Below are 27,251 nucleotides of genomic sequence, written 5' to 3' on the forward strand. Positions count from 1 at the left end.
TAAAATTGAACGTTATATGTTTTCTATTCTCTGAGATCTTGCTTTATGCCAAATAGTATTTTTCAGGGAGTAAAACCTGCAGATTAGTTGCAAAGAATTTTACTATTGCTTGTTGTTTTTCAAAGATGTTTTTTAGAAAAAAGTCCTCTTCCCTAGCCCCCAGAAACTCTTATCATAGGTCACTTTGCCATTCCAGCAGCTGAAATAAGGAAGAGACAAAAAATATTGTAATGGAATTGTGGTTATATGTTTCCTGACAGCAGTTAAACCTGTGTTACTTTGTAGCTGAAGATAGTCTGTATTCCTCTGTCCTTTGGCTTTTGTCCTTGAGATGGTTATTGGATTTGATGGCTTACGGACGCACTTGTGTTGTGGTCAGTCCCAAGGCTCTCTGTACACGCATAGCTTTTCTTCCAGCCATTGGCGTTTTCAAGTGGAGCTAGTTAATAATCACAAGAAGCATGTATCCTACAAATTTAATGATCAGTATACCTTAAACAGGAATTTTTCTCTTGCCAGCTTTCTGTGAAGTCGTTCCCTCTCTGCATGCGGCAGTTGCACAAAGCGCTGCGCGACAGCCATCACCTCCGTCACGGGGGCCGGATGCAGTATGGGCTGTTCCTGAAGGGCATCGGCTTGACTCTGGAACAGGCACTGGAGTTCTGGAAGAAAGAATTTATCAGAGGAAAAGTGGATGCGGATAAGGTAACTCAACAAATGAAAAATATCTAAATATGTGAATGTGAAGATGTAGTTGATGTGTACGTTGTGTTACAGGTTTGAATAGGTGCTTGTTAAAGTAAGGAGTTGGGCAAAAGGCACAGTAATGTATTTTAAAGGTGGGGTTTTTTTCTCTCTTTGCTTATGACTGTAGTAATTTTGTTGGGCATTTACCTGAACTGTGGGTAAAAAAGGCAAGCTACAAAGAGGCTTTTTATTGATGAGGACTAGAAATATCTTACTTTACCATTAGATTACTAGGAAGCCAATGTCCTTTATGAAATACAGGTACTATGTGACTAAATTAATTCACCAAGCAGGTAAGTGATCACAAACATCTGAAAGACAAGGTTAGCTTTTTTTGTTGGTTGATTAGAAAATATATTAATTGGACATCTGCGTGTGAGGTAGGCTTGCCTTAGCAAATTTACAGTCTAAGAATAAAAAAAGAAACTGGAGATGAATGGAAGCAGAACAATATGTTCAAGGAAATGGTGAAAAAATGCTGTTCGGTGCAATGGGAGGCATTATTGACATATTCACTGGCCTAACCCTTGTTAATATTTTTGATAGTATCATGGGTGAGGAAGGTGTAACATATATATATATGCTGTCTCTTTGAGACCATGAAAAATATTTGCTAATTTTTGAAGGATTGTGACCTGCTCCTTAACCTGAACAGCTTAGGTAGAATGAAGTAGGCTTCCTCTGTTTTTCTAGCTCCTTATATGTGTTATGATTTAAGAGGAGATACTTAATTTGTTGAAAAAGAAATCCGAAATGCATTTCTGTAGAAAAGTTTCAAGAACAGCTCTGAAGAGAGGTAATAAAATTTTTAGTAGAATGCCAATTACTTCCTAGTTGTGTTGAGTTTGCATGGCTAGGTTTTGGTAGGGCATGAGGCTACAGGGATATGACTTCTGTGAGAAGTTGCTAGAAACTTTCTTCATGTCCAGCAGAGCCAATGCCAGCTGGTTCCAAGATCACTGGCCCAGGCCAAGACCATCAGTGATGGGCATAGCAACTCCGGGGCATTCTGAAGGAGGAACAAAAATTTTGTGCAATAGCAGCTTCGTCCAGAGAGAGAAGAGTTGAGACTATGTGAGAGGAACAGCTCTGCAGACCCCACAGTCAGTGGAGAAGGCAGGGGAGGAGGACGTGCTCCAGGCACCAGAGCAGAGATTCCTCTGCAGCCTGTGGTGCAGAGCATGGTGAAGCAGCTGTCCCCCTGCAGCCCGTGGAGGTCTGCGGTGGAGCAGAGATCCACCTGTAGCCCATGGAGGACCCCAGGCCAGAGTAGGTAGATGCCCAAAGGAGACTGTGATTCCATAGGAAGCTTATGCTGAAGCAGGCTCCTGGCAAGGACATGTAACCGCAAGGAGAGAGGAGCCCACTCTGGAGCAAGTTTGCTGGCAGGACTTGTGACCCCGCGGGGGACCCACGCTGGAGCAGTCTGTTCCTGAAGGACTGCAACCCATGGAAGGGACCCATGCTGGAACAGTTTGTGAAGAACTGTAGCCTATGGGAAGGACTCGTGTTGGCGAAGTTTGTGGAGGACTGTTTCTCATGGCAAGGACCACACACTGGAACAGGGGAAGAGTGTGAGGAGTCCTTCACCTGAGGAAGAAGTGGCAGAGACAACGTGTGGTGAAGTGACCGGAACTCCCATTTCTGGTCCCCCTGCATCACTGAGTGGGAGAAAGTAGAGAAAATCAGGAGTGAAGTCAAACCCAGGAAGAAGGGAGGGGTGGGGGGGAAGGTGTTTTAAGATTTGGTTTTATTTCTCATTACCCTACTCTTATTTGATAGGTAATATATTAACTTTTCCCCAAGTCAAGTCTTTTGCCTGTGACAGTAACTGGTGAGTGATCTCTCCCCATCCTTATCCCAAACCATGAGACCTTTGTTATATTTTCTCTCCCCTGCCCAGCTGAGAAGGGGAGTGATAGAGCAGCTTTGGTGGGCACCTGAGATCCAGCCAGGGTCAACCCATGACACTAGTTGAATTCAGGAAAATCCAGACTTTTCAATTGCCATTTCCTGTGCTTAAAGGGAACTGAAAGAATAAAACCAAGCTATTAGAAACAATAACTGTATAAAGATACACATTTATTATTTCTATTTCCAAAAAATATTGGGAGAACATACCTGATTCCACCTACTTGAGCTTTGACCGAGTATGTACATGCACATGTATGAAGACATGTATGCACCTTGGATCCTATTTTCAATCACAGGTTTATGACTTTCTACTGTAGTGTCTTTGTTAATAGGCCCTAGAAATAAATGAAGTTTTATGATCCTATGTTTAGCTTCAATAGTTAGCATATTGTGAGTCAAGCAAGGGATTGTAGTTACTGCATTTGTCACAAGCAGGCTTCTATTTCCATGTAATTTTGGTTCTTCTCAAGTTCTAGATAATGAGCTTCAAACTGGGGTAAGAAAGAAAACTAATTTTTCACACCTCTAACTGAAATTAGTGTCCTGTAATTTTTCACAGTGAAATGTCATACAATGTTTAAAGTCCTGAAAAAATGAAGATTAATACAATTGTTATTGGTATTTTCTTCTTTTGACATTTTTGTTTTCTGGCATTCATGTCATTGTTTCTTTTCTGTAGAGTGGAGATAATTATACTGTTTTATCTTACTGGAGCATTGTGAATATATACATGCGATACTTCCTAAATATTAAGGTTATTTATGTAGTTACCAACTGGTATTTTGCAAAGAGGGAGTGTTCAATTTGCTGCAAATGGTTATGATTTCAAAATTGTTTGTTCGCATTTGTTTTTAATGGATGCAACATCTATGCCAGTTCTCAATCCAAAGAATTCTTGGCAGACAACTTCAATCTTTAGCGGGATAGAAGTTACCTTGAACACATCAGCAGCAAACTGGCATGCATGTCTCCAGGCTGAGTGTAGGCACATTGACAATTTGCACCAAAAAGATCTCCTGTGTTCCAAATCACTGATGTGAACATACCTCAGGGCTCATTGATAAGAACACTGCAGAAAATTTTTTAAAAAATTATATTTTACCTTTAGAGAGGAATCTGTGAAGTATATTGTAAATGAAGTGTGAAACCATGTAGTTAGTGGGGGGAAAAAAATAATCAAGTACTACCTATAAAGAAAGCACTGAAACTGGTACAGATGCTCTCTTGGTGGAGTGATGAGGAATGATCATATACTGGCATGTTCACGAAGAGACAAATGCAGAGTGCAAAGTGAAACTTTTTTTTATTTAGCCACTGCAATTAAAATTACTCTGCAGATTGCTAGGTTAAGAGTGCCTAAATGGTGAATTATTATTGTTCAGATGAAAGGATCAACTGCCAAATAATGGTAGATGCGTTACTTCTGACTGAATGGTTGTGCCAATTGGCTTCATAACCTCAGTATTGTTTTAAGACTGGTTTGTTTTTTCTATAAATTATAATCTTACTCTAAACAGATATTAATTCTCATAGATTCTTTCACATTCTGTCCTTCATGCTTAAAAGCTCCCCATCCAATCCAAAAACCTAGTGGGGGGGTAGGGGAACACGTAACTCCAGTGTGCTTTAAAAATACTTGAAATACAAAAGTAATAAGATGACAAGACAAACGAAGTAATTACAGTACAGATGTAAAAATTATTTGATAGTTGAAAATAAAATCCTTAGTAGTAAAGATTATTATAGTGGAGATCATTACTTGATTGTTACTGTTTTCAGATATTTTTGCACGATTAGTCTGTGAATGTGAAAAGGAAGAGTTGAAAGATAATGCAGTACTTCAAACGAAGGAAAGAAGGGATGGAGAATCAGTTTCTTTAAGGGATTATTCAGTTACTTCTTTAGCTAATAGCTTGGAATCATGGTTTTGATACAGATGGGAGACTTTAGGGCAGCCCATCACTTTTTGCTTTCTTTTGCTACATATATACTTGTGATATATATTCTCTTTCTTAGCAGTAACTGGTGTATGGTGGTACAAAATGCTCTCTTCTAGCACTCTGATTTTTTAGCACTTTGTACAGAAGAACAGTGGCTAGTTGTGCGCTTCTGTATTGAAAAATAATTCCTTTGATATTGCAATTTGATATTGCATTGGCTTTTATTATTGTTGCATATACTACTGAGGTGTGTCTTATAATTGTGCATGAGTTTGGGGGTTTATTTATTTAATAAATCTCCAGAACTTAAGTGTTACTAAAAATTATCCTGATGATAGAAAAGCTTTCTTGTCTTTGTGTCTTCTTATTGAAAAAAAGGCACGACTCTTTAGCCCTTGTATTTTCGGACTCTTTCCTCAGATGTGGTGACATTCAGGCTAGTGGAGCATCTCATTCTTTCTGACTCAGTTTTCCAAATCAACTTACTGCCGTTTCATATGGCTTGTTGTTTTCTATAGCAGTTGATCACAAATGGCAAGAAGCAGGTAGTTTTCTAGTTGTCAGAGGTTCCTGTCTGAGGTATGCCTCTTCATCCCTTCCCACTAGTGAAGGTCCTCATGACAAGCCATTTTGCTGGAAGAAGAAAGAGAAAAGTTACACAGATTAAACCTTGATCAGAGTCTGTTGTTGGTAAAGAAACAAACCCTTGATAATTAAACTTTTGAACTTCAGTTGATTAATATATTCTAGATGTTTCTTCCACACATGATGATCTTGTATGAAACTGAGGACAGACAATGTGATGGCCATATACTGCATCAATATGCAAGGGAATAAGTCTCCTACTCTCTTAAGTGATGAAACTTTGGGATGAAGATACGTCCCAATGAGATAGTTCCAGTGACTTGATTTTCCTGGCTCTTCAATTTCTTTTCCAGATGATCTTAGGGGATTCTTGAGTCTGGAGTTAAGTGAGGCTTTACCTTGATTGCAAACAGCTGGTGATGAATGTTTCTGCCAAGGCCAGCCAGAAATTCCATGAGGGTAAGCCTGGACTTGAGACCTCATGAGGTCCTTTCCAGCCTGAATTACCCTGTGATTCTGCAGACAGGTCTGAATCCAGGTGGAAGTACATTTTTGTGAGAGCCAGCCACTAGAGGGAGACAAGATTGTAAGGAATAAACAAATGTGGTGTATAGATATACATGAGAAGTGCTTATGCTCTAATGCTTTGTCGGTCTATACAATTATATTATTAAAAAGCCCTGTGTATTTAAATGAAAATAGAAATAGGCACTTGATAATCTGCCAGGTCAGTGCTTTTAAGGATGTACAACTATCCCCAATTTATCCCAGTCTATTTATCCCCAGCTATTCCAATTTATAATGCATTGATTATATGGTTCTTTAAAATAACCTCCACCTCCTCAAATCCCCAGGAATATTTTCTTTATCAATCAGTTGGTTATGTTTGGTTTTGGTATTTTACTTTCTCATTTGTTTGAGATTTGCGGGCTGATTTGCTGTTAGATTTTTATTTTTTACTTGTCCCCTTTATATTGGGCATTGCTGCCTACTATTTTGGGAACATCTTTTGATTCATAAATCAGAAAAGGATCTTTAGTCTGTCACATTTTTAATTATAATTGAATGTAATTTGCCACTTTTATTCTTGAATTATTTAAACTTTACAAATCTGGAGCATGTTGAACAGCAAGCCTCCATATTTAATATCTAAGAGATAAAAGTATAAATATAATTGAAATCCCTCTATGCGGATTAAAATCTCATTTTTTAAAAATTATACGTCAGTCATGTAAATAGGTAGCCAGGCTTGAATTCTCCTGAGATAAATAAAGGCTACTATAGAACCTGAAAAAAAATGTTTTTTCTCTTCTATGGTATATTAAAAAAAAGTTTAATAAATGTGCAGCCTATATTAGCTGTAAAATCTCCTGAATTCTCTAGAAGTGGAGTAGTATGTCACGTTAACGAAGCATTAATATAGTTCTTGCTTTCATTGGCTATCAGGGGTCTAGATATTCAATTTCTTGATTAAATTGTATTTTTGTGTTAAACTTATCATAAAATGAAAAATATTTTTTTTCCTTCCACCAGTGACTGTAAAAATTAGTTTCAGTAGAACCACTTACTATCTGTATTTGTCTTTGATAATTTGGAATTTGTGATTTCATACTCTAGTTGTAGTGATATAGAAGAAGTGGATTTTAAAGATTTTAAGTGAATAATTTTTATTATTTATTGGTAAAATTACATTCCATTTGTAACATTATTATATGTTGAATTCTTTAGATAAATGAAAATAAGCTTCAATTGCCATTAAGATTGGGTTATTTTTGGCATAATGTCTGTCACAGTATGTGTGTTAATTCTGAACTAGATTGTTGCCGTCATATATTATCATTTTTATTTAAAGTTGTGTTTTATAAGTGGAAACTTGTCCTTTGTGTCCTTTGTGTGCTGTGCACATTCATTTGTGCTTGCTAGCATTCTGCTCCCTTCTCTTTTAGAGGGTTTCAGAATTTTGAAAGCGTATCTGAGTACTGCTAGCATATTACTGACACACTGGTCTGCATGACTTGGTTTCTGTCAATTTGTCTGGTATACCTCTTGACCAAAGCAGCAGGAAGGAGATCTGTCATGGATTCTGGAAGCAAGAGGACTGACAAAGCACGCTCACAGGAGTTGCATTCGATTGTTATTCCAAGAAGCAGGATGCTGAGGGACCTGGCTTAGTGGTGGATTTGGCAGTGTTTGGTTTATGATTGGACTCGATCTAAGAGGTCTTTTCTATCCTAAATGATTCTGTCGTCATACTTGAATAACTTCTTGCAGAGTACTGCTAAATTCTGCTAAGTTGTAGGAAGGAACTGGGATAAGATTCCTCACTGACTGTATCAAATGTATATATGATTAGCAGTGCCTGTAAAGATATAATCCTGACCCTTGGCTAGGGGGAAGTCCCTATTAGTGTTGTCAGTGTTACTTCTATTTAGTCATGTGGGCACAACCACTCTAAAGACTGCAGAAAATTAGCTCATGTAATCAGAGCTAGAGATAACCGTGTGCTTTCTGTTTAATTAAACATTGTGAGATCAAATCAAAATAGTTTAAATTTTGCATCAGATAATGATTTTTATTAAGGCTTAGATACAAATAATAGTATGAAATTGCTGTCATTAAAATAACATGCCAATCTTGTATTTATGGATGTTGATACCTGATAGGATTAATAATATGAAGCAGTTGATATGATTCTGCTTTCCTGACAGATAAAAAATTCTGACTTTACTGCAAAGGGATTTATCAGCAACATCTACATTGTTCACAATCTTCACACAAATATATGCAAGTTTGTAGGTGTTGCTGCTCTGGTCTCTTTAATAAACTAAAAATATAGACTTGTTCTGTGGCTGTTTCTCTCATAGTTTATTTTACTTTTATTTCCAAATTAGACAAGTAAATTAAGCACATCATAGCTCTGGCTGACATATAGGAAGTCAGATGATGAGAAATCAGATGTGAATATAAGATTAGGTGTTCTTTGTGATGCTTGGTGGAAGTGTCCTACCACTTACTTCAGGAAAATAAGATGAAAGTAATAAATTTTTTCACCATTCTTGCCCATAAGCTATGTACGTAGTCATCATTGAAAAGGTACTGTTAACTTATAACTTTATGTAAACATAAATATATAAACAAACACACAGACTCACCCCCCACCTCCCAGTGGTAGATGCTGTTTCAGTTCCTTTTGGCGGGTGAATAATCTGCAACTTCATTTGGTACTATTTTCTTTCAGTGTGCATTAGAATTTTGTTTTGACTGCCACATCTGGAGTTCTGAGCCCTATAAGGAATAAAAACAAACCAAACACTTCTTTACCCCTCACTCGTAAGGTTTTATTTTACTTTAAACAATACTGCCTGACCTTTGAAACCCAAGGTTTATCAGTAAAGTTAAGGATACTAAAATGGAAGTGTCTTTGGGCCATAATTATGTTTTAATTATGCTCTGTAGCTAATGTGGATGCATATTAAGCTCAGTCATATTTCTGTGTATTTCCCTCTGAAACTTTCTTTTCTCAGGTCTCAAATTACAAATCAGCATATCAGTGTATCTTACAGTTATCTAAGCTTATTGCATATTGATAAAAATCCATTTCTGTGTCATTTTATATTTTAATTTTTTGTTACAGAAACTTTGTTTTTTAAAAAACCTTATAATTAAAAAAGCATTAGTTTTTGCATAATAGATTCAAAATCTTAAAGCAGTATTTCTTAAAAGAAATGGACTTGTTATAAAACCATTATTTTTGTTTCATGGGTGTTATTCTAATAGACCACAACTGATGATGACAGACTAGAAAACATAATATAATATTAGACTATGATATACATGAAGGTTATTGTGTGGGCACATAAATATTCTAGGAATCACAATAATAAGTGCTATGGTGAAAATGTGTGCTCTTTCACAACAGGCACGCGATTGTGCTTTTCAATTTTCTCAATTATTCTAGTTAAAACTGGAATTCTCCAGTCTTTGTTGTGAAGTCAAAGTTATGGTGGCATTTTCCAATGATTATTTAAAGTACTTTCATTTGTTCAGCATTTTTTTTAACCTGTTAAAAATGTATCTGCCTTTACTTTTGATTTTCAGTTTTCATCATATGACTTACATTAAAAGGGAAAATTTTGGACAGTCTTGCAGCCTGTGGCATGTCTTAAGGATAGAGAAGAGCTGTAGCTACATAATCACTCTTCCAGGACATCAATTACAGTGCTGGCATAATTTTAGTGATGTTTTTAACTGTACTAGCTACTGTAAAAAGAAATAGGATCAGTTTTTGTAGTTGTTACATATTAGGCACCAAAACCTATGTTTAGTAAGCTAATGTATGAACAGATTAGTGATAAGGTTCTTGCACTGAAAAGAGTGAAAGCAATAATTATCTTTCCTGTACTATAGCTAATTTAGATCAGAATCTGCTCTCTTATGACTTGTTTTATTCCCAACAACACATATTGCTGTAGATATTCCATGCTGTAGTATCTTTTTAGAATTGTATGTATAAAAACAGATGTTGAAGCCAGACCTTGAATTTTGTGAAATTCCTTTTGTAGTCTTGAACTGCTTGTCAGGTCTTGCACTTTATTATAGGTGTAGAAAGACTGTGTACTTGTCAGAAGAGGTTTCTCTTTTATTGGCACTCACAGCAGCAGCGAGAAAGTAATTCCATGACATTTAAAGAAAAGTAATGGATGGATTTACCTATCTGGTTGATAAATTTCTGCGTTGAGGGATTGTGAAATATCTGAATGTCACTAAATATAGAACCTTTAGCTAGTTCTTTCGAATATCTTCTTAACCATACAGCTCTCTCTCTAGCCATCTGCTGAAAAGTACCTGTGGTATGTTGCCACACATACCACCAGTTATTATATTTAAGCTCTTTGGCTATTTACCCCAAGTAAGACTGGGGATAACTGGCTTTGAGATGCAAATCTTTTCATCTGTATCTTTATTACCTGAATGGCAAGCTGAATTGCATAGCAGATCTCTTCCAGTTGAGTTCCTCTGCTTTTTGAACAGAAAAATTTTGATAGAATAGTTTTTCAATCTTGATATAATTGTTTGTAAGAATATTTTTAAATTATTTTATTAAGCATTCAGATAAACTGACTTCCAGAGCAAATCCCAGAATCCTGTATACTTTGCCTTCTTGTTTGATAATGTCTGTGTAATTGTTGTAATATCATATAGCTGTCGTCTTCCATCTGTCTATATTCAGCCAGTAAATTATGGCTGTATTTCATATTCAGTCATCCAGAAAAGCATGTTGTATCAAATGTGCACTCTGCTGATATACCACAGTAGGCACAATGTAAATAAAAATGTACTTTTGCCTTCAGAATTAATTTAACATTCTGCCACATGTCTTTAAAATCTGCTGAATCTCATGAATAAAGACAAAACAGCTCATAGATTATTTGTTCCATGCACAATTGTGTTTTGAAAATTTAATATATTGATTTAGGAAAGTGAAATTACCATGATAGGGCTTAAGTATTTCAACATGATAGAGGTTACTACTTCTTGAAAGAAGTTTGTGTTCTGATTTTGTATGAAATGTACAATGCTATTTAGCTGTGACACTGAATTCTGTGTGATGTGGTGTGCTCTGAGATTTTACTGTTTCCTGTGGCTCTCTTTAAGTCCACTCAGAAAGGAGAAAAACACAATGTCCCTCAAATATAATTTGTTTGTTTGTTTCCTTTTTCTTTTCTTTTGGTTCCCTGTTGTACATGCAGGAGCAGAAGCATGTGGTCTTTATGGCAAGTTTTGTGTTTAAATGCCAATTTATTTTCTTTTTCTAATTCATCTACTTAATGGAGTTGGGTTTGGGGCATGAGAACTGGGGCAATACTAGTGAAACTCTAAGTAACTTTTTTTTAAAACAGCAATTACAGAAGTTGGGCTCTTTCTTGTACTTTGTTACCAGAGTTATTTCCCTGGTTTTAGAACTTTACAGCAGGCACTATAAAGTTAGGTGTGTGTTACTTCTGAGACAGTACTTCTGCCAGTGAACCAGACCTTCTTTATTCTTCTGTTCCCAGTAATCTTTTAGTCAACTCATCTTTTAATGATGAATTGACAAAAGTTTAAAAAAAAAAATTGGAAAATAGTCTTGTGTATTTTTAAATCAAGCTTTCTTCTGTCGAACGCAGAAAGCCTTTTGTCATAATTGCAGTCTAGAGTTCAAATATGTCTTGATTATAGTGCATTTTGCATAAGATAGAATATAAAACGTTCCTTATATGTAAGCATCTTTATTATGACAGCAAGAGCTCCTATCTGCTTTTCTTCACTTTTGTTTTCCTTGATCATTATCTTAAAATGTAATTTTGTCTTTTATTGGGCTGTTAATAAAGAAAAAATCTGTTTTTACAGCAGAGTTTTTACAGGGAGAATGCCAGCGATCTTGAGCCAAACTATGCTGCTTGGAGAGCTCCAATATCTAGCATCATCACACAGAGGTTAATATCTCTCTATGTTCATAGGGGTTGACAAGCATCAATTATCCACGTATGGTTTTGTGTTTTAATGCCTTTTGTCATTCTTTTATTACTTGTTACCTGCAGAAGTTGAGGAAAAAAACCTCCAAAGCAATTTAATTGGAGATGAGATAAGAAAAGGGTTTAATTTGTGCCTGGCATAAGATTATAAGATGCGTGCCAGCTGTGTGCAGGTGTTACAATTTATAATATTGCTTGACCAATCCCATGTGTTTCCACCCTCTAGCTTTTGCCTTGGTCCAACCCCATCCCACCCCCTTGGAATTGGGCCTGGAGGCTTTTTGAGACTGCTTCTTCATCATCTTCATCTTCTTCAGAGCACAAAGGGTACACGGTCACCCAGTTCTTGACTGTACTCTTGCAGTTCAGGCCAGGCACAAGTGTTCTTAAACAAAATAGGCCTACTCTTAAAGAGAAACTAAACCTTTTCTAATGGAATTCAGGGGATATCGATATGGGAGCATGGAATGTAGGGGTTGAGGAATGTGTAAACTACTGTGGTAAAGGGTAAAGGGATAAGGGCTGCTGCTTCTCAGATCTACTTCTACTATATAACTACTTATAAAGCTTATAAAAATTAGAAAAATAAGAAAACTAAAAGAATCTTAAGGCATCAACTGCATCCAAAAAGTAAAGTCTAGAGTAGACTAGTCTAGTTTCTAGAGTAGACTTAAGAAATACTTATCAGTCTGAGGGAATATATTAATTACTCAGTCTCCTTGTAGTTTTATTTTAAGAATTATTTGATCTTTTTTTCCAATGATCAATTTATCTAGAAAATAAATTAATTGTTTTAATCTGCACTTATACTGAGGAGTTGCTGATATCTTGAAACATTTCGTGATTGGAGAGTTAATATCCTTCTGTTCTGTCACTGATCCTTGTCCAAGAGGTTTAACCGTATTTCGGTAAAAGGCAAGTTTTTTTCCCACAGTTGTATCACATTTTGACAACTTTGTCGCTTTGATTGGTTGAAGGGATATTCTCCAGTCCAAGTCACTGGATCTCTTTGAGTGATGCTGCTGGTTTTGCAAATCTGAGGCTTAGGGTAAAATGGAATCTCTTGGACTTTACAGTATCGTATCACAGATGAGATTGGGTCAGTCATAGATTTCTAGAAGAGGACTGCTTAGTGGTTATAACCTGAGGGTAACAGCAATTTACCACTCATCCTCATGGTTAATGAAAAAGGCATGCCTTTGTTGTTTTGACGCCTTGCCTTTTGTGTGCCTTTTGTCATGTAATGCTGAACTTGGCTTCAGATGTCATTCAGATCAGTGTATAGATTGAGAAATAACAGTCTGTAAAGGATTCCTGATAACATGGGAACACCACAAGGATGCTTGCAAGGGGATGCAGTAAAAAATTAATTAAGTTATCCAATAATATATAATCAATCAAAATTGACAGCTCGCTAAGGTGAACTTTTTGTGCAAGGTACATGATTGTAAAAGGGAAGAACACTTCTGTGGTTTAAGTAGTCCAAAAAGTGTTCAAAATTTTTCAGTCTCTACTTTAAAGATTGCATATTTAGGGACTGCTATGTAGTTCAACCAGTTTGTAAAATATAAACAATCCTGTGAGCACATGAAGTCTTCCACTGTGTCTGGACATGGTTGCTCTTTGAAAACAATGCATAGACAGAGAACTTCAACTGTTGTGGTGGGCTTACTCAGATCCTTTGACTCTCTGCCAGGTGTACTGAGCAGAACTGAAACACTGGATTATGAGCCAGTCTTGCTTGGATTAATTCCAGGATCCTGTAGAGGTCTTTGTATTTGGGAACATCCTAGCAAAGGTGAATTGCAGCTCTTGCCAGGAGCAGCACTCTTCAAGAGCAGGCCAATATGCACTGTTCACTTGGGCTCATTTCTGGTGCTGTGCTTTGAAACGTCTGTTGTTTTAATGCCAAGAGTCCTGTTCAAAATGTGGCAAGTCTTTCTAATTGAGATTATCTGGAATGGCCAAGACAATTTTTCCTCAGACCTTCTCTCATTTGTGAGTTTTTCTTCTGCTGTCCCAACAACCTGGGAAGTCCTCATCTCCTGCTAAATTTTCAATTTGTAGTATGGGTACTTGGATAGCTTTGATTTCTGGTATGCTCTTTCTCCTTCCTTATGAGGAAAACTACTATCCCTAGAATGAAGGAGCCTGCTATGCCAGACTGTTGAGTTAAACGATAACAATTGGACATGGTAACATGTTGGACTATTTTTCAAGAATCAGATATGTTAAGTACCTCAGGTACAAGCTGGAACCAAAAGTAGGGGCTTTACTCTAAATCTCTTCCAAAATCCATTCCAGCTTTGGCCTATTGCAGACCTGTCTGGTCTGATAAAGGCTGTCTTCTCATCCATATCCTCGAAGATGTTGTGATGGACTAGTGAGAATAATAACCCTCTGTCAGCGTGCAGCCTGAACCTCACGTCCCAGTCCTGCATTTTATTGCTGGTTGGTCTAATCAGAGTCTAATTGGATGCATTTCAGGATTCTTCACAAACTGACACGTCTCCATGCTGACATCCATTTTCTTTCCTATTCTTTCCCCATATGTTTAGGTTTTTATTGCACATGTTGGTCTGGGTTACAGTATATGCTATAGCATATGGTCATAGTATCATGAACTACATGTGTCTGTAAATACGTTACATGTTCACTGTGCTCAAATAAAACTATAGAACATTATATGGGAGCATTCTTGTTTCAGATATTGATACAGCTTGAATAAGTAGGAAATTAGTTTTTGGACTTTGCAGGGGTCCCTTGGCTGTCTTCATGCATCTTCTCTGGAAACTTCTAATACATGCTGCTGTGGTATACATATAAGTAAGGATTTCTCCAAGTTCTAATACAGACTTACTGAATTTCTTTTCTTGAATTTTTCCTTAGTATACATATTCTTTACATTTGGATTATAAGCTGCTGTTATGAATAGAGATCTAGCCTATACAGTCAATAGTGTCTAGAGAATAATTTATTTAATGAGCCCCTAGCTGCCTATGTTAGGGCAAATGGAATTGCTCCCCAGACTCCTCTGATTGCATTGACCTCCACTGACAATAATGGGAAACGTCTGGATGTAGATGTCTGGAGCTGAATCTTATTCCTGTAGATGCAAACAGTTGGTTACTCTTCTACTTCTGTTTCACTTTCTTAGATATTTTTTGTTGTACTGCATGCCAAATTTCTGTCTACTCTGCAATCCGTTAACACTCTTATACCTCTCTTGGTGATAATGCTTTCTATGTTCTCCTTTGCCATTGACTGTTTTGGGGACTCTTACTCTCTATCTGCCACTTCTGATAAAATGAATAGCCCATTTACTTTGCCCCTTACCTTCTGCTGAAAGATAAACTTTCAAATTACATCTGTTAACTTCTTTGAATATTGAAATGTGAGAAAAACCAATTGAAAAACATCAGCAGAAAAATCTGAACGGCATCGATGTACTTGTAATTGATGGAATACCAGGAGAGTGGAGGGGTTTTTTTTTACTTAACTGAATGAGATTCCTTGCTTTAGAACCTGTTTATTTTTTTTTTTTCATCTCATGTCAAACTATCTAAACGAGTTTGTTAGGGAGTAAATACTTAGTAAAGAATTCAAAATTGTTTTCTGATGTTAAATCTTAATAGTTCCTTAAAACTGTAGAGGTGGTCTGCAGAAATCTATTGAAAATAAAACATGTTTACAGTAGTCGTGTTTCAGTGTTCATTTGTTATTTGAGTTATTTGTTATTAAGTGCCAATATATTTTTATAGATACTTAGGAAAAGCACAGTATCTCTTGTGGTGCTGTCAAATATTGCCGTTTTAATTCAAGTGTTTCAATTCTTGTTGAAAATTAAATTTAATATTGTGTTCTATTTAAAAACAAAGCAGCAGAAGTTCTCACTGCCAGTTCAGTGTTAATTACCATCTAATATATTTATTTTCTTGCTTAAGGATGTGATTATGAAAGGCAGGTCCTGCTTGACCAACCAGATCTCCTTCTATGACAAAGTGACTCAAGGGATGAGGGAAAAGCTGTGGATGTCGTCTACGTTTAGTAAAGCCTTTGGCACCATTTCCCACAGCATTTTCCTGGAGAAACTCAAGCTCATGGCTTGGGTGGGGACACTGCTGGGTAAAAAGCTGGCTGGATGGCTGAACCCAGAGAGTGGTGGTGAATGGGTTACATCCAGCTGGAGGCTAGTCACAAGTGGTGTTCCCCAAGGCTCTTTGTGAGGGGAAGAGGAGGGGCAGACAGTGATCTCTTCTCTGTGGTGATCAGTGACAGGACCCGAGGGAACAGCCTGAAGTGTCAGGGGAGGTTTAGGTTGGATATTAGAAAAAGATTCTTCATCCAGAGGGTGGTTGGGCACTGGGACAGGCTCCCCAGAGAAGTGGTCATGGCACCAAGACTGACAGAGTTCAAGAGGTGTTTGGAAATTGTGTACATAAATTGTACTTAGGTAAGTTATATTAAGAAAAGCTTAAACTGCTGTAAATAAAATCCCACGGTGTCATATTTTTGCTAGTTCATCAGCCACGCAGCTTACACTCGTGTGTAGTATACAACATGTCTGACTGATCAAAAATTTTCTGATTTCCTTGGGGTAGATGAAGCCACCTCCAGGGCAAAGTGGTTCTTGCCTCATGAGATTTAGAAATTAGAGGGGAAGAAGTTTTTTGTACTTGCTGTGAATTGGTCTGTGCTGACACTGCCACACAACTTACTAGTTTTCCAGCTCAAATTTAGCTCCTGACTCAGATCTGTACCCTTAAGGTAGAAATTGTGCTATGGGTTGATAATTTAGGGTAAATTTTTGTTGTTGGTAGATAAAGAAGCATTTATTTTTGTTCCTAAATGACAACTGTGCTTGATGATCTCAAGTTGAGGTTATTTTAAGAATGAGCTTAAAAAAAGTTGCTTGGATGAAGATATGCCAACTAAGCAGTGTCAACAGTAATGATTTGAGCGACTACCTGGGAAATGAATGAAAAAGTGAACCAATTATTTCAGAAGATATGCAACTGTGTGTGATAAATTTATGAATTTGACGCTGTTATCTATAGCAACTCAACAATTTTAGACAGGAAATTACCCAATGACTGTTTAAAAAAAAGAGGTGTTAAACCATTTCTTTGAATTTTGCAGAGTTGGAACTAATCTGGTGGTTGGCCAAGAAGCTAGACAAAATTAATGCAGTCATTTTGCTCAGTTGTTAGACTTCAAATAAATAAATATCCCAGTACTGTAAGGAACAGATGCATAAAAACTTACATGAGTATACAAAAGTAATTTTAACTGAAAGTTTCATGGAAGTGTGAACCTAAGCATGCAGGGCTTGAAAGACATGTCAGCAAATTATTTTTCATCCTCATATACATGCTGAATATCAGAATTGATAACAAAATTTATGGAGCACCTAGTTCTATTTCCAGATACAAATCTGCAGATATGACAAGTGATGTAAGGAAGGTAACTGTCAGTGATGACATGAGGCTTATTTTTTAGTGTCTAGAGTGCCTTGGGAATGTTGTTTCTTGTTGTTGTCCTTTGGAAGTGTATTCATTTATATCAAACTGATAATTCTGAGGCACACGTGACCCATCCTTCACTGCTTTGTTTGATGAAAACTTTTCCTCAGAGGAGAACGTACACCTGCCAAATGGTCCATTTGATGTACATCCTCATTACATATCTGAAGATCTTGTATGCGTTTATGTGATCGGAACTTACTGAAAATAGCATTTCCTTAAGTTCCTATCAGGAACATGGTAACCTGGTATTAGGCTATACCAATCGCAAATTTATAGCTTTTAAATACATACATATATACACATATTATCCTTGGTTTGGCCAGGACATAGTTAATTTTTTACAGTAGCCAGGAGGGGGATGTGGCTAAGGCTCAGATGTTATTTGATACCACCTCATCTTGTTGCAAGGAGTGGGAATAAGGGACTCTTGCTCCTGAGAAGGATGTGGTTTCAGGCTGGGAGAAGGCATGGTGGGGAGGAGCCAGTTGGTATTTGTCATGGGTGTATTCAATCTGACTGACATGGAATTCATTTCCCCATAGCAACCCTCACAGTGCTATGCTTTGCATTGGTATCTAGAAGGGTGTTGGTAACACACCAGTGTTTTGGTACTGCTGAGCAGAGCACCCACAGCATCAGCACTGTCTCTTGACATTCCTCCCCCTGCACACTCCATCGAAGGGAGGGAGGGTGGGGGGACGGGCAAGATCCTGGGAGGGGACACAAGGAGACCAACTGACCCAAACTAAGCAAAGGGATATTCCATACCATACGACCTCAACTCAGATATAAAAGGAGAAGGAAGGGGGGGAGACATTCATTGTTTACAATGTTTGCCTTCTGGAACAACCACTCCATGTGCAGAAGCCCTGCTTCCCAGGAAAATAGCCAAACACCGCTTGCTAATGGGAAGTAGAGAAAAACCTTGTTATTTTCCCCTTCATTTGTGCACATGCAAATTTTCTCTTTTGCTTTAGTAAACTGCCTTATTCCAATCTACAAGTCGTTTTACATCTTATTCTCTCTCCCCTGTCAGATTGGGAAGGGAAGTGATAGAGCGGCTTGGTGGGCATCTGGCGTCCAGCCAAGGTCAACCCACCACAGCAGGTTTTCTGTGTAGATCATTTCTTTATCTTGCACTTTATGTTATTAGTATTGGTGTGTTACTATTTGTTTTCATACCTCACTGCTGTCAATTGTTCTTATTTCACCCTGTGACTTTCACCTTTTCTGCCTCCAATTCTCAACTCCATCCTGCCAGAGTGGGAAGAGGGAGGGTAAAGGGGGAGCAAGCGGCAGTGTGGTTTGGAGTCTCTTTGGGAGAACTGAATTGGGGAATACCATTCCTAAACCATCACACACACACATATGTATATATCCCTTTTTATTTATGCCTTAGTTTATGACTTGTATATATTCTAGTGAAGGCTACCTAATACAGTATGTGTGTCTTAACTAATATTTATTAAGCAAGTGAATCTGCTTTACTCTGATACTCCTGTGAATATACCACATAAAAGCAAAATGTAAGTTCCTTGCTACAGTACACTTATCAATACCCAGTGAACTGTCCCGCAAGCCTCCTTCATTCTGACTTTGGACTATTGGTTTTGTCCTACTAATCAGTGCTAAGAGCTTAGTTTCTTATAGGTATAAGAAGTCTAAGAAAGCCTCAGTGCCATCAGGATACACAGTATCATTGGTACATTCAGTATCATACACTGGACACCTCAGTTAATTACAGCAAATACTGGTGCATAAAACCTGAAAACTACCCACTTGTCTGATCTGAAGTGCACTACTGATGACATCACATTCATCCTACAGCCATACTTGAAGGAAAAAGAAGTCCTCAAAAAACACTGTCTTCAGTGATCAGGTTAAACCTTGGAGAGTTGACTTGCAGTCTTTTAAAGCAAAAGTTCACGCTGCTGCTAATGCCTAGGCTTGCACATTCCAAGATCAAAGTGACGATTTTTGATAGGGCTGTCTTTGCCTCAGCTTCTTGGCTTCAGTGTGAACCAGTTCACTGCTTAAATGAGACATATTTCTTGATCACTTTCTCCCTCACCAAACTGTGGCCCATCCACCCAGCACATAAATTATAAATGCATTGCAGATTTTGGAAAACTCAGAGAGCTAAATAGAGGCAAAATAATTGAGGTAGTTGAGATGTGGCTATACAGTTAAAAAGTTGCAGAGAATCCTTGCTGTCAAGTGTGACCAGCAGTAGGTGATCTAGTACATGTAGATACTCAATAGTGTAATGATGTTGCTTTAATACTGCTGTTTTATTGTAACTTTGGCAGTAAGTTTCCATTGATAGTTAGCACAGACTGTGGTGGGATGTATAGGCATACGTGTTTTTTCTATGATAATAGAATAATTTTTTGGGTTTGTATTGTTTTCTTTTGTCTCAGTGGTAACTGTCACGCAGAGTACAAGGGAAATGTACATGCTCCTGCAGCATTATTATTATTGAGCAAGTTCATATCAGGCTTCAATAAGAGCCTGATTTTTCTTATAAAAATCACAAAAAAATGTTTGGGATTTTTCAAATCACTTAATTTGAGTTTGACCTTTTACAGGTTTTTGCTATAATGCTCTTATAGTAGATTACAGTTAGAATAGACAGTAATAGTTTTATAGGGTTTTAAGCTGTTTTTCCAAAATAGTTTTAAACCAAACAATTTATAAGCAGTTAGAATGACCCTGCAAACACCTACATGCATGAAATGTGCTGTGCTTAATTTATTAATTTTGTTTAAGGAGTTTCAATGGAGCCATTTCGGTTTGGGGTGTTAGAGTAAGTAGGAAGGGACAGATTCGTCGGCCTTCTTATTTCTGCATATTTCAGACAGGTCTAATTTTACCTTGGTGCTTTTGCTAGCAAAAGGTGTTGCTCCTCCTTTTTTTTTTCCTTTATGCACATCCTAGAGTGATAATATTAGGAAAGAATCAGGCTGATCATTGAGTTAATTCCCCAGAGAGGTCTGTTCTGCCGGATGTGTTTTCTGTAATGAAATGCCACAATTCATGGTTTCTTCCCACCGAGGATGACCACACAGCCTGTCAGATACAGGCCCTGCTAAAGTCCTGTTTACTTGATCAATGATAAGAAGAGCTGAACCACAAGGATGAAAGAGCTCTTAGTGAAGCAACTAAATGCGTGTGCCAACTTGCACCATGTAGCTGTGTCATTCTTTGCCATCTGCCACCGCAAAAACTCTTGAGCACCAAACAGGATTACAAGAAAGCAAGGAGAAATTATCCAACCTGTCCCAAGGCTGTGTTGTGTTATTGTGTAGCTGTTGTTTCTATTTACTGCAAGAGCTGTTTCTCAGCATAAAGTAATTAATTAGGTAGTAAAAGTAATTTCTGTGGGCATTAAGGCAAGTGATGTGAAAAGTACAGCTCAAGATTTTAGTACACAGAACTGTTAAAGAGGGGTGTTAATTTTCTGGGAAACTAAGCACTACATCCTGAAGCATTCACGATTTGCTTTTCCCTTGAAAAAAAATAATTTAGTCTAATTTAATTGCTTGCTCAAATATCCTTTGTTAAGCAAATGAAATGTGTTTTCATTCATCTTTTGAAAAGGAGGAAAGATTCCAGAGCTTCTGGGTAGAAGAATAGGTGGCTACAGGAATACAGATTCCATTTTCAGTTTACCAGATTCACGCAGGGGTTAGAAATTAAAATACATATGTCTTTCTGTTTGATGTTTGCTGTTTTTCGGCAGGACTTGGCCCTGCTGCTGCCCCGTGAAGGGGGTGGGAACTGTTTCTCCCAGGCCTTTTGAGTATATGCACACACCTAGAGCAGATCCTCATTCAGTTGTGCTCTTCTTTCTAGTGAAGAGATGGTAAGCCCAGCTCTGTTGCTATCAAAAGTAGCATTCATTTACTGTTCAATCATGCAGTTCTTTCATCTCCTGAGCAAAAAGATTGACTAAATAGGAATGCTGGGTTCTGCCTGTGGCTATGCTGGAAAACAAAATGCTATTTTCTCTCTTTCTTTTCTTCCCCTTCCTGCTTTTTAAAAAATCTTTTAAAGTAGAGTAAAGTCACTTTGTCAAATGCACAGTGAGGACTAATTAGTCAGTGTTTGTTCAGAGCTTTGGATATCTTAAGCCTTATTTGAGATGAGTGCTGAATATTAGTCATCTTCATACATTGGCTTGGTTATAACCAGGTTCTTGATGGAGAAGTTTTTTTTTTACCATTTAAATCAGGTGCAATTTAGGATTTTATTCTCACCGTTTGTGTATATTTTTATAAACATCCACTTGCATATTAAGTTACAGATTTTCGAGTAACTATATTTTTAAAAAATTGAAGTGTTTTATATGAAGAAAAATACACTTATACACTTATATTTCTGTTTTATTTGCGACATATTTTAGCTGGTCAAGGTATTTCATAGGTATTTGAATATTCTGAATTACTATTTGGACATCCTCAGGCCAAACAGGGAACTACTTTTATCTGTAGAAATGAGAGTATCCTTGCAGTAGTATTGTTACCAGTTGCTTGCCTTAAAGATTTTGCTCAGTATATTGCATTGTCTGGTATTAGTAAAATACCAGAGTAAAAAATTAATTTGAGGTGGTTGTTGAGAAGAAAACTTAAATTCTTGTGGGAATTGTCTAGATTCAGGTGCAGAATTTTACTTAAGGTTAATGCTGACATTTGGAATTGAGCAAGAGAAGAGTTCTTTTATGTATTGTCAAGGGTTTTTTTGAGGCAAAGAGAGACTGAGCATGTGTGATTCTAAATATGATGCTTCATTATTTTATCATATTTGTGTTTTTTAGGACTAGAAATATGGTATTTGAACAAATGTTCCTTGATGTCTTAATGCAACTTAATGGAATCTGTATGTTAAGTAATCTGATTCCACTACAGATTTTATATCACCTATTGCCATATAAAAAATAACATGAACTTGTGTAATTGAATGTTCTGCACAAGACTTATCTAAAATGATATATTGATAGCTCTGTGTTCAACTGTTAAGATAAATATTTGATTGCATCTGTATTACTTTAGATGATTTCATTTTGTAGGAAGAGTTGGTAGTCTACTGGTAGACAAAAGAGAAAATCTTTTTTATACCAGCAAAGTATGCTCCATTTTAGAATTTGATGAATTGAACTTCAGTGCTGAAGTGAAATATAGGTGAAACATTATACTTTGGGAGGACAAGAATGTGAACCTGAGTAAAGAAGTCTGTATGTCTGGGTTTTTTTCCTGATAAAGCAATCAATTTATGGACATTTGTGAAAGATTTTAAATTACCATGTTTTCTCCATTTACTGACACTGTGGGGTTCAAAATTTATATCATCTTATCTTTAAAGCCATTACAACATCAGCTGAAAAGACCTTAAATCAATGCAGTTACACCCTTCTCTTGCCATGTGTCTGTAAAACAAGTATATGTTCATGTGCAAGTTCATGTAATATAAAAACCAAAGCTAACAGCAAGCAACTAGATTTGTATTTTTCCTAGTTTGAGTATGTTTGGAAAATTTATTTTGTTATTTCATATTTTTATTTGCAGATCAGATAGAATTATTGCCACAATATGTAAATTTATTCTTCTATTTTTATTTAGTTTGACAAAGGATATGCTTACAGCATTCGCCACAACTATGGGAAAGAAGGAAAGAGAACTGATTATACCCCATACAGCTGCATGAAGATTATCATGTCCAATCCACCAAGTCAAGGGGATTATCATGGTGAGTTCCTTAAGGAAAAATCCCAAATGTTTGCAAACAGCAGAATCCCTTGGCTGTTAAAGAGAAGTTACTCTGTCCTGTAGTCTCTTAAATTAAGTATTTAATTTCTAGACCCTAGTCGTTTTGAACTGTTCTCATTAGATCAGACTTGATAACTTCTCTTTTTATAAATGTTGTGTCATGCAGTTCTAGGAGACTTTAAATGTACAGATGCTTTAAGAAACGACCAATTGGAAGTGTTCTGAGGTATGAATTCAATTGTACAGGAACTCTGAAGTTTGCTAGGGTACTTTAAAGCCTCCTACTTCTGTGTGACTAAACATGGAAAACCAGCACTGACTTCACTGTTGTTATGCTGGTACTAAGTCATTCATTCAGCTATGTCTCAAAACTAATTCTGGAACAAAAAAATTCCACTGTTATTTAGGTAGTGGAACTTTGTAAGGTATTTATAAAGAGGTATTTTTACAATGGACTGTGCTTTAAATTACTTGTCTTTTCCTGTTTTTTTCCCATTATTAAATGTACCAGTGATATCATTGTTAGTAAGGAACTAGCTTAAACTCTTCTCTTGTCGGTGAATGAGAATTGTGGCCTGTTTATGGTGGGATGTTTTATGTAACTCTTGAGCCTGTGTTACCCTGATAACTGTGCAGTAGAGTAATTATTTAAAGAAAAGAAAAAAAACCGAAGCAGTTGTACACATGGGTAATTAACTTTCCTATTAATAAGCTGTTAGGCAATTAGGAACAGCTTAGCTGGTCTCTTGAGTGCCTTACTGCACTAACTCCTGAGTAAACAGCCTTGTTTGTGAGCTTGCTTGTTTTTTACTGTCAGGGTGCCCATTCCGACACAGTGATCCTGAGCTACTGAAGCAAAAGCTGCAGTCATACAAGATCCCTCCCAGTGGAATAACTCAGGTAAGGCCTATTTTGCTTGACACTTTAGTTAATAAGGCACTGATTTTCAATTTTACTTTCTATTTGTGTAGGAATGCTATATGCAATTTGTCAGTGTGTATTGTGAAATATTTCTTCTTATGAAAGATTTAAACCAGAATCTTGGCTTTCTGGCTGCAGTGCTCCTGCTGACGTGATGATTATCGTCACCAGCTTTTATTGTTTAATATTATGAGTTGGTTTATTACCGTGGTGGATACAGTGCAGAATTTTGTTCTACTGCACTGTGATTAAAAAAGAAGTTTAAATGAATATGGCAGTGTTTTAGAGAATTTATTTTTACTCTTTCAGTGACTTGTGGATGACTACTGTGTAGTCAGTAGGCATATGTAATTGTTTTTTATAATAAACTTCTAAAACCCATACATTCTTAATCATCCATTGTGCTAACTTCCCTTAAATAACAAAAGCACATGAAATGCCTAGTGAAATTATGTAGAGATTTTTATCAGCTTTTAAACATGTAACATTAAATTAAAAACCTACCTTGTATAGCAAGGACAATGTAGGAATTGGAACTTTGAGGTGTGTACTAAAGAACTGACTCCCATTCCTTGCTCTAGCAAGAGCTAAAGGCAATTAAAGGTTGCCATCATTTTCACTGGAGGAAGACGTTCAGGTTAGATTTAAGCTGAGACAGTTCACCAAACAGTTGTGTATATTAACTGCCTGAAACTTGCTTTAGGTCCATAGGAAAAACCTGCTTTAAGTTGTTGTCTTGAGTTCATGTGGAGTGTCACCATTGCTTGTCAGGCATCCAAAGACTGTCGAACTAGATAGAAAAGAATGTGAAAGTTCCACTTAAAGCAGTCTCCCTTGGAAGGAATAATTAAGATACAAATAAAAAGAGAATAGTTTTAAAGAGTTTAGTGTTCACTCATATTCATTCTTGACAAATTCTTGAAATACCCAGACTTTTTCCTAGTTATGTTTTTTCTTTTTTTTTTTTTCCTATTTTCTCCTGGTTCATATGAATAAGCCTCCATCTATCTGACATGAGATATACTTTCTTTTGGCTTTTTTCCTTTTTATATCCATCAAAAATTGATGCTGGTCTGAGATTTTTATCCTGCTAATCATTGGAAAGATTGGTGAGGATTTACTGGTTTAGCAGCCTTCTGTATGTGTGGGTAGGATTTAGTGGAGGTTACTTCTTCAGTGAATTTGCACAGTAAGGCAGTATCTTTATACTTAACATAGTTCCTTATTTGATGTGAATTGTGTTTTTATTTTTGTGTGTCTGTATTTTTTTTCTTTGTAAAGTAGAATTGGAATTCACTAGGAGTCCTAAATTGTCTTACGAAAAGTGACTAAGAAAAACTGTTTCCATCAATGTCTTCTTTGCCTGGAAATAGGCACTGTCCTGTCCATGAATTTTGTGGTGTCTGTTTAAGTGCAGTCAGAGTACAGGGCTCTGCGGTGTCCACTCCTAGTGTTAAAACAAAACAAATCTGAAACAATACACCTTCCACATAAAGCCAAATAATAATTAAAAAAAAAAAAGGTTGGCTGTGCCTGGGTTTTCAGAAATTAATCTTTTACATCAGTCTTTGAGATATTCAGTAAGAGAAGAGGAAGAAAATTAGTTCACATCTGTCTCCAGGTTTTCATTATTGCTGCCACTCCTTGTTGCTCTGTTTGCATGGTCCAATAATGTTTGCATGATTAATAACAATTAAAGATCCTTCAGCTCAGACCGTGGCTTTTAAGAGTCTTTTCTGATGCTGATGATAGTTAATGATCATCGGAAGTGTTATTTTTCCTTTAGCTCAGTGAGTGGATATTAGGGGTTGGATGGTTTACCACTCTTTCAAAGCCTCTGGTGTAGTTGCTTTTCCAGTATCTGGGTCTTTGGATTGACATTCACCCAAACCATGCATACCTTTTTACTCTCTTAGACCTCCTGTTAACTCTAGATCCAGTGAGAGCTCCCTTACAACCTGGTAGATTCCTACTTTTAATGAATCATTCAGAGCTTGACCTTTCAGCTGAGTATTATAATAAATGGTATGTCTTTTCTGTGGCTCAGGGCCTCTTACACTCTGTAACAAAATTCTGTGAATGATACATAATTTTTCAAACATTTATTTTGGATTTAGCTGTGTAGTTATGAATTGGTTTCCCATTGGGATTTTCATCTTCTGGTTTAGAGTACTCACGTCTTCCATTGAAGCCCACGAAGAAGTCACTTTCTCCTCTTGGCTTCTCACCTGGCTATTATGTGAGCCAGAATGGGCCCTTATGTCTGTGATTTTACCCAAGATGGTTAGTTTTGTAGTGCTGTTGTTCTCAGTCATCCGTTTCAAGGGCTGTCCATACTCTTGTCATACACTCTTTCCTTTAAGGTTCAGAAGAATTTCTGAGTTACTCCCATACAGATAAAGCATTGGCTGGTGTGGGGTGGAAACAAACCCCATCCTCAAAGGGCTTTTCACACAGGACTAGGTGTGAAAAAGGAACGCTGGACCTTGGGATGATTGTGCAGAGCAAATACAACCAGACCTCACATGCCTTCATTAATCAGTCGGAGCATTAGACAGCTTTCATTGTGACTATTTTGTAGTACTGTCAGTACTGAAAAAAGTGATCAAAACATTTGAGTATGTGAATGTTCTTGCAGTGAATTGTCTAGATCCAACCTGCAGTCCATATTTTCTGAGGCTTTATCTTGTCTAAGATTCTATCTGCTGAAGTCATCTTCTGGAAATAATACAGGAGATAACTTCCAGGTCTTCTCTAGTTATTACGTAGCCTAAAGCAGAAAGAATTAATCCTGATGTTTATTCCAAGAACTGAATTATTTAATTTGTATTCATTTCACATTTTCCTTAGGCTAGCTATTTCTTTATTTGCGATTGTAACTTTTTCTGTTTCTTTTAAAAATACTTCATGGAGAAAGAATACAGTTAGCTGAGCATCAAATGTGTGAGTGTATAACATTTGAATTTATAGTATATTTTGGATCATATTTCATTTCTGTCTTTTGTATAATGCTAATTAGGTAAAATCTTTATGAAATCAGGTTTGACAGTTGCTAATCAATTTGAAGACTATAGTTGAAAATATTTGTTAAGATATTATGTCTTTACGTATGGGACTTTGAACAGTTGCATGTAGTGATAGGACAGTGGACGATGGCTTCAAACTGAAAGGGAGCTGGTTTAGATTAGATATTAGGAAGAAATTCTTTACTCTGAGGGTGGTGAGGCACTGGAACAGGTCACCCAGAGAAGTTGTAGATGACCCATCCCTGTCAGTGTTCAAGGCCAGGTTGGATAGGCCTTTGAGCAACCTGGTCTAGTGAGAGGTGTCCCTGCCCAT

The 27,251-nt window shown here is 37.0% G+C and overlaps 1 protein-coding gene across 2 annotated transcripts in view; it reads left to right on the forward strand.

Annotated features, from left to right (window-relative positions):
• PRIM2 (DNA primase subunit 2) overlaps positions 1-27,251 on the forward strand; it is a 101,111-nt gene that overhangs the window by 61,212 nt on the left and 12,648 nt on the right. For both annotated transcript variants that reach the window (XM_027696036.1, XM_027696034.1), the window contains exons 9-11: positions 520-705; positions 22,845-22,971; positions 23,809-23,891. In XM_027696036.1, coding sequence (XP_027551837.1) covers positions 520-705; positions 22,845-22,971; positions 23,809-23,891 — 396 coding nt within the window. The remainder of the gene's footprint in view (positions 1-519; positions 706-22,844; positions 22,972-23,808; positions 23,892-27,251) is intronic.

This window comes from Neopelma chrysocephalum, unplaced genomic scaffold (genome assembly GCF_003984885.1).
Source record: "Neopelma chrysocephalum unplaced genomic scaffold, ASM398488v2 Primary Assembly neopelma1_104, whole genome shotgun sequence".
In the NCBI taxonomy this organism is placed as follows: domain Eukaryota; kingdom Metazoa; phylum Chordata; class Aves; order Passeriformes; family Pipridae; genus Neopelma; species Neopelma chrysocephalum.